Source organism: Fonticula alba (genome assembly GCF_000388065.1).
Source record: "Fonticula alba strain ATCC 38817 unplaced genomic scaffold supercont2.12, whole genome shotgun sequence".
NCBI classification, from domain to species: Eukaryota; order Rotosphaerida; family Fonticulaceae; genus Fonticula; species Fonticula alba.
Window position 1 is genome coordinate 31,018 of NW_009242982.1, and position 10,699 is coordinate 41,716.

At 70.7% G+C, this 10,699-nt stretch overlaps 3 protein-coding genes across 4 annotated transcripts in view; 1 reads left to right on the forward strand and 2 right to left on the reverse strand.

Annotated features, from left to right (window-relative positions):
- Positions 1-1,832, reverse strand: part of H696_05557 (hypothetical protein) — a gene marked incomplete at both ends in the record, with an annotated part of 4,796 nt that extends 2,964 nt beyond the window's left edge. The window contains 4 exons of the mRNA XM_009499369.1: positions 24-212; positions 335-560; positions 686-770; positions 1,004-1,832. Coding sequence (XP_009497644.1) covers positions 24-212; positions 335-560; positions 686-770; positions 1,004-1,832 — 1,329 coding nt within the window. The remainder of the gene's footprint in view (positions 1-23; positions 213-334; positions 561-685; positions 771-1,003) is intronic.
- Positions 1,833-3,459: 1,627 nt separating this feature from the next.
- Positions 3,460-5,504, forward strand: H696_05558 (prolyl-tRNA synthetase). The gene is made up of 2 exons (XM_009499370.1): positions 3,460-3,488; positions 3,624-5,504. The coding sequence occupies exon 2, from the start codon at positions 3,648-3,650 to the stop codon at positions 5,358-5,360; it is 1,713 nt and encodes a 570-aa protein (XP_009497645.1). The 5' UTR covers positions 3,460-3,488; positions 3,624-3,647; the 3' UTR covers positions 5,361-5,504.
- Positions 5,505-6,590: 1,086 nt separating this feature from the next.
- Positions 6,591-10,584, reverse strand: H696_05559. Of its 2 annotated transcripts, XM_009499372.1 has the most exons (9): positions 10,454-10,584; positions 10,345-10,359; positions 10,011-10,229; positions 9,584-9,895; positions 9,308-9,395; positions 8,756-9,057; positions 8,131-8,520; positions 6,989-7,894; positions 6,591-6,934 (listed from the first exon to the last, which is right to left on the reverse strand). In XM_009499372.1, exons 1-9 carry the CDS (start codon positions 10,520-10,522, stop codon positions 6,650-6,652), a joined length of 2,586 nt encoding a protein of 861 aa, XP_009497647.1. In that variant the 5' UTR covers positions 10,523-10,584; the 3' UTR covers positions 6,591-6,649. The 2 variants fall into 2 exon arrangements, with proteins under 2 accessions (XP_009497647.1, XP_009497646.1); XM_009499371.1 differs by having other exon boundaries at positions 6,591-7,894.
- Positions 10,585-10,699: the final 115 nt, after the last annotated feature.

A 10,699-nucleotide genomic window follows, 5' to 3' on the forward strand; every position in this document is an offset into this window, starting at 1 on the left:
CCGGCCGGCAGGACGGACGGCACCAAAGTCAACGAGTGCGACGCGTCATCGGCGCCCGGGGCGCCGGACGGCATGGCGCCATCCCGGCCAGCAGGGCACCCGCCGGCCGGGCCGGGCGGCTGCAGGTTGATCAGACGCCCGGCCGCGCACAGCCACCCAAGTGCCCAGGAACCCAAGCACCGGGTGGGGGCCTTCTTGCCGGGCCCAGAAGACTTGAGCCCCACGCCGAACCCCAGCGAGGGGGCCATATTCAGCGGCGACCGCAACGTCCGCACCAGCGGCATGATGACCAGCGCGTCGGAGGCCGACGCGAGATCGGAAGAGCGTCGTGCACGCCGAACCCCAGCGAGGGGGCCATATTCAGCGGCGACCGCAACGTCCGCACCAGCGGCATGATGACCAGCGCGTCGGAGGCCGACGCGCCCACCGGGGCACTGGGCACCGTCGGCAACAGGCGCCCATCGGCCCCGGGCCCGGCCGGCCAGGCGAAGGCCGGCGGCAGGAAGGCCGACACCGCGCCGCATGCGATGGCCGCCGCGGCCATGACCACGGCCGAGAAGCTGGCCACCACGGCGAGCGCCAAAGTGGCAAGGGGATATGAGTGTCAGGGGGGGGGGGGGGAGGCGCAGGGCAAGCATCAGGAGACCCGGCAAATCGGCCAGGCCCAGGGAGGTGGGGAACGCACTCGGCGAGAATCGCAATGCTGGCCGCCAGAATCGAGGCCCAAAAGAGGCGAGCCATCCAGGAATTCAGCTTGCGGTGGGTGTATGCTGTGTGTGTTGCCGGGAGGGGGGAAGAGGCGGAGGGGGGAGCAGCAACAGAGACCGAGGAAGAGTGGGCGGAGAGACCAGCAGGATGGAGGGCGAGCCGCGGGGCAAACGCAAACAGGCGCAGAGACCAGGACAGAACCCATGAAAGGCAGGGGCGAGGGAGAGAGAGAGAGAAAGAGAGAGGGTCAGACGGGAGGAGGGGCGGCGGAAAAAAAAACACCGACCAGACGCACCAGACACATTGCTCCGCGTGACCGAGGTGCTGCTCGGGATCGCGCACAACAGGTGCGTCAGGATGCGCGCCGCGATCGACGCCAGTGCGGCGGTCGTCAACAGCAGAGCCGCCAGCCCCGGCATGCCGGCCAGAGCCCGCGCCCAGGCCAGGAGCGGGTTGTCCAGCGACCGTGGCGCCAGTGCGAGCACCGCCGCGGCGCCCGGGTCAAGCCCCTCGGGCCCCGCGCCGGTCGGCAGATGGCAGACCACCGACAGCAGCGCCAGCCCGAAGGAGCCCACCGCCGCCAGGTACCCCGCCTGCCGGGATACCGTGCGCACATACTTCCGCCGGACGGCCTTCAGCACCAGGGCATATTCGGCGCCAGGGTCGGCCGGGGGCATTGCCGGCACGGGAGCCACCCCGCCGGACCCAGCGGCCGAGCGCATCCCGGGCCCTGACGACGCCCCGAGCGCATAGCCCCCTGGGCGGTAGTCCGTGGCGCCGGCACCCGAGGAGGCCGATGCTCGCGGTACGTCGTATGCGCCGCCGCCGCCGCCGCCGGTGCTACCACCGCCGGTGTTGGACATCGGGCCGCTCGAGCCGTAGTATGACCCGCCAGCCGTCGACGGAAGGGGCGAGTGCGAGTAGCCGCCGAAGCCCGGCCCGGAGGACAGGCTGCCACCGCTGCCGCCGCCGCCGCCGCCGCCGCCACCGCCGCCAGAGCCATAAAAGAAGCCCTGGCCGCTGACCGGCTGGGAAGAACCGAAACCGGAGGAGACTCCCAGCGATGCGGGGTACCCCGAAGGCGACAGCAGCCGGTCGGCATGCGGGAACCCGGACGTGGCCATTGCCGTGGACCTGCCGAAGACGGGGGGGGGGGGGGGGGAGAGCGGCGGCGAAGACCAAAGGAGGTGAGGAGACACCCTCCGGAAGCCGAGAAAGCGAGGGGAGGAGGGGCAGGGGGCCGCGGAGAAGCCAGCAAACGCGCGCGATGGGGGGAGGGGGGAGGCAGGAGCGAGAGAAAGAGAGGGAGAGGAAGACAGGCGAGGAGGAGGAGGAGGAGGAGAGAGTAGGGAGATCGATGCTGGGTGGGTCTCCGGTACTCGGGGGAGGCGGCACGCCTCTATGGTCTGGGGGTCCGGCGGAAAAATCAGCCCGCATCCCTGCGCGCAGGTTTAGAGCCTAAATCCCCCCTCCCGCGAGTGTGAAGAGGGAATGCCAAACCCGGCGGGAGGGCGCAGCGCCAGCCGCGAGGGGAGGCACCAAGGAGGGGAACACGGCCCGGGATGTGGCCAGAGCCCCCCCGGGCGGGGTGGATCACCGTCGCCCGCGCGCGCGCGCATGAGCGCACGGCTCCCCCCACCCGGCCTCGCGAACAGGCCAGAAGGGAGACCCGCCGCCGGACGCGCCAGTGGACAAGCCCCGAGAGTGGGCAGTTCGGCCTGGGCGCGCAGCCACCTTTTCCGCCGAGACGCCGCCGCGCGGGGCCAGGCCAGCGCGGCAGGAGGAGGCCAAGAAGCCGACGCGCCGCCAAATGTCCGGGCTCCTGTGCCGTGCGAAAACCCACGGAATCGGATCGTCTCCCGGGCCTCGCGCCACCGGCCCGGAGAGAACGGCCGCCCCACGCCCGGCAACACCGCCCGACGATGGAGCGCCGGGCGTGCTAGATCGCGAAGCGCTGGCACATCGATGCCGCGTCTTGTTTTGTAGAACGCTAGAAGTGGCATTCCGTTCTGGAACTGCCACACCGTTGACGGACGGAGATCCGCCGCCATTTGTCCCGGCTCCCAGGGCCAGGGCAGCCCCGTTGGGCGTGTCGGCTGTCTTCCACGGTGGGCGCGCGGGAGGGTGGGGGGGGGGGGGGGGGGGGGGGGGGGGGGGGGGCGGGGGGGGGGGGCGGGGGGGGCCAGGGGGCCGGGGGGGGGGGGGGGGGGGGGGGGGGGGGGGGGGGGGGGGGGGGGGGAGGCGGGGGGGGCGGGGGGGGGGGGGGGGGGGGGGAGGGGGGGGGGGGGGGGGGGGGGGGGGGGGGGGGGGGGGGGGGGGGGGGCACGCACGTCCACCTGGCCGTGGGTTTGGGGGGGGGGCTGTGTTGCCTGGGTGCCTTTGGCGCGGGCAGGGCCCCGAGACACCCCTGGACCTCAAGGGGAGGGGCGGGGGGGGGCTGCGCTGGACATCCGGAAGGGGGTGCAGCGCGCGCCGCGTGCCGGCCCTTGGCGCAATCACCCCGCTCGTGCGATCTCCCACCTCAGCACGTCCACCCCCGGGGCTGGCAGAGGTGCGGCGCCGCAGACGCGCGGATGCCCCCCCCCCCTTGCTGCGGAGATCGTCCTGGCCTCCCTGCTTTTTGCCTCTCTACTTCCCCCACTTCTCGGGCCGATCTCCATGCTCCCCAGCACGCCCCCGCGGCCGGCGGCCGGTGCCCCCTTTTTCGGCCAGCGATCCTACGCCCCGAGGCGACCGCCGGGGCGCCCTTCCGCCGAGCCCAGTCCCACCGATCAAGCATCGTACGACCAGGCGTTCCTCCTCCTCCTCCTCCTCCTCCTCCTCCTCCTCCTCAGCCTCCTCACTTCCGCCCCCCACGCACACACTCACTCACTCCCCTCCCCCCCCCACACACACCCACACACACAAACACACAGGACGCTGCCAGCTCCAAGAACATCATGACCGACACCACTACCCCCGTCGCCGCCACCGAGCCCGTGGTCGCCGCCACCGCGGAGACCCCCGCCGCCACCCCCGCCGCCACCCCCGCCGCCAAGCCCAAGAAGGAGAAGCCCGCCAAGAAGGACAAGGCCCCGGCCGCCGGCAAGGACAAGGCCGCCGGCAAGGACAAGGGCCAGACCGCCGTGGCCGGCGGCGTGGACGCCGACAAGACCACCGCCTTCAACGACTGGTACCAGCAGGTCATCACCCGCGGCGAGCTCATCGACTACTACGACATCTCCGGGTGCTACATCCTCCGCCCCAACGCCTTCGCCATCTGGGCCGCCATCCAGAAGTGGTTCGGCGGCGAGATCGCCAAGCTCGGCGTCGAGGATGCCTACTTCCCGATGTTCGTCTCCAAGGCCCGCCTGGAGCTGGAGAAGGACCACATCGAGGGCTTCGCCCCGGAGGTGGCCTGGGTCACCAAGTCCGGCGACTCGGACCTGGCCGAGCCGATCGCCGTCCGCCCCACCTCCGAGACCGTCATGTACCCGGCCTACGCCAACTGGATCCAGTCCCACCGCGACCTGCCCCTGCGGCTGAACCAGTGGTGCAATGTCGTCCGCTGGGAGTTCAAGCATCCCCAGCCCTTCATCCGCACGCGCGAGTTCCTCTGGCAGGAGGGCCACACCGCCTTCGCCACGCTGGAGGAGGCCGCCGCCGAGGTCCTCCAGATTCTGGACCTCTACGGTCGGGTGTACACCGACCTGCTGGCCGTGCCCGTGGTCCCGGGCAAGAAGTCCGAGAAGGAGAAGTTCGCCGGTGGCTACTACACCACCACCGTCGAGGCGTTCATCCCCACCACCGGCCGCGCCGTTCAGGGCGCCACTTCCCACTGCCTTGGGCAGAACTTCGCCAAGATGTTCGACATCACCTTCCAGGACCCGGCCAACCCGACCGGCGACAAGCTCCACGCTTGGCAGAACTCCTGGGGCCTGACCACCCGCACCATCGGTGTCATGATCATGGTCCACGGTGACAACAAGGGCCTGGTCCTGCCCCCGCGCGTGGCCTCCACCCAGGTCGTGGTCATCCCCTGTGGCCTGACCGCTCGGACGTCCGAGGAGGACCGGCAGAAGCTCCTGGCCAAGGTGGCCGAGGTCCAGGCCGCCCTGGCCGACGCCGGTGTCCGTGTCAAGACCGACGTCCGTGACAACTACACCGTCGGCTGGAAGTTCAACAACTGGGAGATGAAGGGCACCCCGGTGCGCATTGAGATCGGCCCGCGCGATCTGGCCAACGGCCAGTGCGTCGCCGCTCGTCGTGACACCGGCGACAAGGCCACCCTCTCGCTGGACACCCTGGCCACCGAGATCCCGGCCCTGCTGGACACCATCCACAATGACATGCTGGCCCGCGCCACCGCCGAGCGCGATGCCCACATCCTGACCACCATCACCTGGGCCGACTTCACCGCCGCCCTGGCCAAGAAGTCCATGGCCCTGGCCCCCTGGTGCGAGGAGGTTGCCTGCGAGGAGGAGGTCCGCCGTCGGTCGGCCATCACCGCCGCCGCCGAGAGCGCCGAGTCCGACGAGAAGGCCCCCAGCATGGGCGCCAAGTCCCTGTGCATCCCCTTCGCCCAGCCCGCCGACCAGGACATCTCCAAGCATGTGTGCTTCCAGTGCGGTGCCGCCGCCAAGAGCTTCACCCTCTTCGGTCGCAGCTACTAAATTCACACGCCCGACACGCCCAAACCGCCGCCACATGGGGGCAGGGCCGGCGAGCGAGGCCCGGGAGCGGCACGCGGGGGGGGGGGGGCCCTCTCTGATGCCCGGGGTGGGGATGTGACTCCAGCCCTCTGTCCCCCCCCCCCCAGGGATGCGTTTTCTGCCGACCGAGGTCGATGGGGATGCCGGTCAGGGCAGGCGTGCCCCGCCTGGGAACGCAGAAAATGTGCTCCCTCCTGCGGCTCGCGCGTCCCTGTTTCGGGCGCGAGCAAAAAGATCTATGGCTGAGTTTTTGGGGGCTGGGCGAACACGCCATTCGATCCCCCCCATGCTTGCCTGTTTGTGGGCAGCCTTGTGTTTTTGTCTAGATGCCTGCCTGTTGGTCAGCATGCGTGCCTCTTTGACTCCATGCGTGCGCGCCTGTCTGCTTGCCAGCCGCTCCGGGGGCCGAGTGGGGAGGGGGCGGGGGGGGCCCCAAAACCCCTGGCCGGCCTGCGCCCGCCTGGTTCCCGGGCATGCACCCCCCCCCCCTCCCCTCCCCCCCGTTCCTCTTCCCTTGTCTGTTGGATGGGGAGGGGCGCTCTGTTCACACCGCGCCAGGGGGGGGGAATGTCCCTTCCTCTGTCCCCGTCCCTCTGCCCGAAGCTGCGGCAAAACACGCCAGTCAAACAAGAATACACTGTGTCCCCCCCCCATCGTTTCTCTCCTTCCTCCCCCACTTGTCTCGGATGCAATGCCCCACCCGACGCGCCCCAGGCGAAGAGGAGGCACGCCTACACCGGATGCCCGGCAGCCACTTTACCCGCGCGTCGAAGGGGGCAGAGACCCATCGGGGAATGTATTGCTCGACATATTGCCCCCCCCCCCCGCCGGGATGGACGTTCGCCCATTGGGGTACCATTCATGGACGGCAGAGGGCGGCACGAGCGACGAGGGGGGGGGGGCGCGCTTGCCGAGCGAGCGAGGGGTGGCGAGGAGAAGCCAGACCGACGCGCGCACACACACGCGCACGCACGCACGCACGCACACACACACACACGTAGACAGGGAAAAGCCAAGGAAAGGAGGACATTGTGGTGACGGGGAAAAGGAGGGGCAAGTACACCACCACGATCCCCGAGAAGGGGGAGGGGGAGGATGGCCGTGATGGCAAGGAGGGAGCAGGGGCGGGGCGGGGCGGCTCTCGCACTGCGCTCGCAAGCACACACACACGCACACACATACACACATACACCCCCCCCCCCCCCTTTGCCCCGGTGCTTTTTCCCGCCCACACCAGGCAACTGGGCCTTTCACCGGAACTGCGACGGGCCACGCGGCTTGAGCGAGGCACCAAACATGCTGGCCGCCGCCGACACCGAGGTCACGCCGCTGCTGGTGTCAATCTCATGGCCGGAGTCCTGCGACGAGCCGGAGGCCGCCTCGGGCGTCGACGACGAGGAGGCCGCAGCCGCCGGGGGCGGCGGCCGCGCGAACCCCGCCCGCGGCCCGAAGTTCGGCCCACCGCCGGCAGTGGGCTTCTCCGGCAGTGGGGGCTGCGGCCGAGCCATGGGCTTCGGCGGGGGAGCCATCGCCGCCTCGCTGCCCCCACCGAAGGCCGGACGCGGCTTCGGCGGAGGAGCCATCGCCGCCTCGCTGCCCCCGCCGAAGGCCGGACGCGGCTTGACCGGCGGCGCGGCCAGCTCGCTGACCGCCGTCGATGGCGCCGACGCGAACACCGGCGAGGAAGGCTTGTTCGGTGGCACCGGCGGCGGCGAGCCGGCCGGCGAGCCGGGGGGCGAGGTGAACGGCGACCCACCCCCGCCCGGCATGGTGGTGGTCTTCACCGGCGGCGGGACAAAGCCCCCGGTGGCGTAGGCCGGCTTGGCCGGCACCGAGGGCTTCGGCGGGGGGGCCGGCCCGCCGCCAAAGGCCGACACCGGCTTCTCCCCGCCGGCCGCCGATGATGACACCGCCGCCGCAAACGGCGAAGCGGGCTTCCCTGGCCCCGGGCCCGGCGCCGCATCACCCGGCGCCGGGCCAGCCAGGGCCAGAATGGCCGCCATCACATCGGACGGCGCCTCGGTCGACAGACCGGTGGGCTTGGCCGGCTTGGCCGGCTTCTTCGGCGGCGGCACCGGCGGCGTGGAAGGGGTCGTCACGGCCCCCGGCTCGCTCGGCGGCAAGTCCCCCGTGGAGATGGTGGCCACGCTGGCCTTCATCGGCCCCGGGGCGAAGGAGCTCACATCCTCCGCCACGACCGCCGTGTAGATGGACTCGCGATGGCTGGGCCGCGGCTTGGGCGGCACGGCCCCAGGACCCGACTCGGACCCGGTCGCCACGGCCGCCGGAGCAGCCGCAATCTCATTGGCATACTCTTCCTCCTCCTTGCGCTTCTGCTGCTGGATCTCCTGCTCCTTCTCCACGAGCTTCTTGAACCCGGAGGTACCCCCACGCATGACCTCCTCGAAGGCCTTGCGCCCGGCGGCCTCGGCGTCGGCCTTGGACGCGCCGGCGGCCGTGGCCTCGCGAATGGCCACCCGCTGGGCACGCTTGGCCTGCATGCACATGCACATGCACATGCACAGCAGCCCAGTGGCGACAGCACCGGCCGGCGACCGGGACCCGCAAGCCGATGGTCAATACGATGCAACCGCCAAAGCGAATACCACGACCAGGCAAAACACCATCGCCCGCCCCCTCCCCGAAGCCCGGGAGACCACAGGCGCGCGGGCGAGAAAAACCCAGGCCCACAACAGCCACAGGCAGCAGAGCATGGGACAGCAGCACGCACCTCGGCGTCCAGCTGCGCGGCATTCAGCTCGCGCAGGGCCCGGCGATCGCCATCCATGCGCAGCAGACGCTGGTCCACGCGATCCGGGTTGGCCACCACGAAGCGCCGGTTGTGCGCGTCATTCATGGTCTTGGCCCAGAGGTCAATCTCATCCTGCGAATCGGCGCTGAAATAGATCAACGCCGGCGGCACGATGTCGGCATTGGTGGCCGCGCTGTTGCTGTTCACCGGCCGCGGCTTGGAGGGGATCGGCGCCCAGGCATCACCGAGCGACAGGCGCGACCGGTGGCGCAGCGCAAACCCGAAGTTGGTCGGCTGCTTCGAGCGACGAACCGAGAAGTGGTACAGCTCGTAGTCGGTCCAGTCACAGAGGAAGGTCTCGCCAGCGAGCTGGACCCCCCCCCCCGCACACAGGCCAGGCACGGGTTCCCGAGAGAGAAAGAGAGAGAGAGAGAGAGAGAGAGGGAGAGGGGGAGGGAGGGAGAAAGAGGAAAGGCAGCCGCGGCAAGCCGGGACAGGGGAAGGGGGCAAGGTCATGAGGGGATCAGTGGCCGAAGTCCGGGCAAAGTCCAAAGTGGCACGCGCATCAGAGGCACACGAGGCGGCCGCAGCGGCCGGGACGCACGCGCGTGTCCGAGAAGTGGTACAGGCCGGCCTGGCGGAGCTCGAAATACCGGCGAGCCCACTTGCCGGTGCCGGAGTTCGGCGGCAGCGGCGTCGGGTCCGGGCCGTCCGACGGATGCAGGGCCGGCACCTGGGTGCCGGTCTCAAAGTGGAAGGTCCCGTTGACCATGCTGAATTCCGGGATGTAGCCCGTGATCGGGCCGGCCCCCTTCGGCGTCGGCCGCAGGGCAATGTAATTCGAAGAGTACCGCTCCCAGCTGTCCATCACGCTGAGAACACACTCAAAGGGCCGGAGGGGGCGCTCTGTCGGCCCACATGTGTGCACGGCCACGCGGGCCGGGAGAGACAGAGAGAGAGGGGGGGGGGGGAGGGAGAGAGGGCCCCGCACAACGGGCAGACCCCCGCAAGCAAACGGACAACCCGGCATGTTAGACCTCAGGCGGCTTGACAGGGTGCGCGCACGCGCGAACCGCAACCCGGCACATGATGGGAGGACCCCCCGGGAGGGGGGGGGGGGGGGCGGATCGGCTCCCAGGGCGCGAGGCCCACGCACCGATGCCATAATCGGCGCACACCTCAAAGAGGACATACGCGCCGCGAGTGTACTCCAGCAGGTGACGCTCGCAGGCGTGGCGAATGGCCTTCAAAGGCGGGGAGGAAGAGCGGGGACAGGACGAAAAGAAGAAAGAGAGAACCGACCGATGTTAGAACGGCATGGCGGGGGCGGCAGGGCAGGTAAGGGGGGGGGGGGGGGGGGGGGGGGCCCCCGGCGCGAGTCGCTCCGTCGCGCGTGTCCCCCCTGCCTCCCCCGGGCCCTGGTGCAGCATACCTCCTCCATGGACATCTCCGAGGTCAGGGTGCAGGTCTTGTACTCGCCGCCTTCGGTCTGGAGCAGGGCGCTCGAGGCGCCTCGGCGGAAGGAAGACAGCAGCCCGCCGCTGCTGGGGGCGGGCGCGGCCGCGGCGTCGCCCTCGGCCGGGCGGCGATAGAACACACGGATGTGGGACTTCCGCACGCTGGCGGCCTTCATGCGCTCCAGGGCCGCCTCGATCTCCGCGTCGCGGACCTTGGCCCGGGCCTCCGGATCGTGGTCCTTGGCGATGTCATCGACAATCTTGTCCAGCCCGGACAGGATGTCATCCTGGGGGGGAGGAAGACACCGAGCCGAGGGCATACTGGTTAGATGGGGCAATGGGGTGGCGGAGGGAGCGGGCGCTCCCGCTCGCCCTCCCAAGGCAAAGGATCCGGCAGCGCACCATGTTGCCGGTGATGTCGATGACGATGTCCTCCTCGGGCTCGAGGGGAGGCGTGGCCGAGGGGGGGAGGCCGCCGGCGGCGGCACGCGCCGCCGCAGTCTCGGCGCGCGAGAGCACGCGCACGCCCGGCGCCGCAGCCGCGGCCAGCGTCGCCAACGAGGACTCGGCCGGCGCCGCGGCCGGTGCCGGAGCCGCGGCAGGGGTCGGGTCGGCGGGGAGCTATGGCCAAGCGAGAGGGGAGAGAGAGAGAGAGGGGGGGGGGGCGGTGTCAGCACGAGACACAGGGCGAGGCACTGAGTGGGGGAGAGGGAGAGAGGGCAGGGGTGGGACACACCATGTCGGCGAATTCCTGGTTCCGGCAAAGGGGCAAAGATGTGTTAGTGATCATGCCGAGAGGAAGGCCACCAAGAGTCAGCCAGCCAAGCGCAGGAGGGGAGACACACCAGGTCCAGAGAGGCAAGCTGCTCGGCCAGACTGCCCATCAGGGCATCGAGCTCATCAACACCGGCCATGGCTGTGGGCGGACTTCAGGAAAGGCGGCAGGCGAGGAGAAGGAGGAGAGAGACGGGCGGGGGGGGGAGGGGGGGGGGGGGGGGCGCACGGGGGGGGGGGGGGGGGGGGGGGGGGGGGGGGCCGGAAGGGGGGGGGGGGGGGGGGGGGGGGGGAATTGTCGCGGCAACCCGCGACGG

Excerpts from the sequence above, each read along its gene's own strand:
- H696_05558 (XM_009499370.1), top strand. The coding sequence starts at position 3,648 with ATGACCGACACCACTACCCCCGTCGCCGCCACCGAGCCCGTGGTCGCC.
- H696_05559 (XM_009499371.1), bottom strand. The coding sequence starts at position 10,522 with ATGGCCGGTGTTGATGAGCTCGATGCCCTGATGGGCAGTCTGGCCGAG. Across the intron at positions 8,521-8,755 it reads ACCACTTCTCGGACACGCGC|CTCGCTGGCGAGACCTTCCT; the intron begins GTGCGTCCCGGC and ends GGGGGGGTCCAG. Across the intron at positions 7,895-8,130 it reads CCGCGCAGCTGGACGCCGAG|GCCAAGCGTGCCCAGCGGGT; the intron begins GTGCGTGCTGCT and ends ATGTGCATGCAG.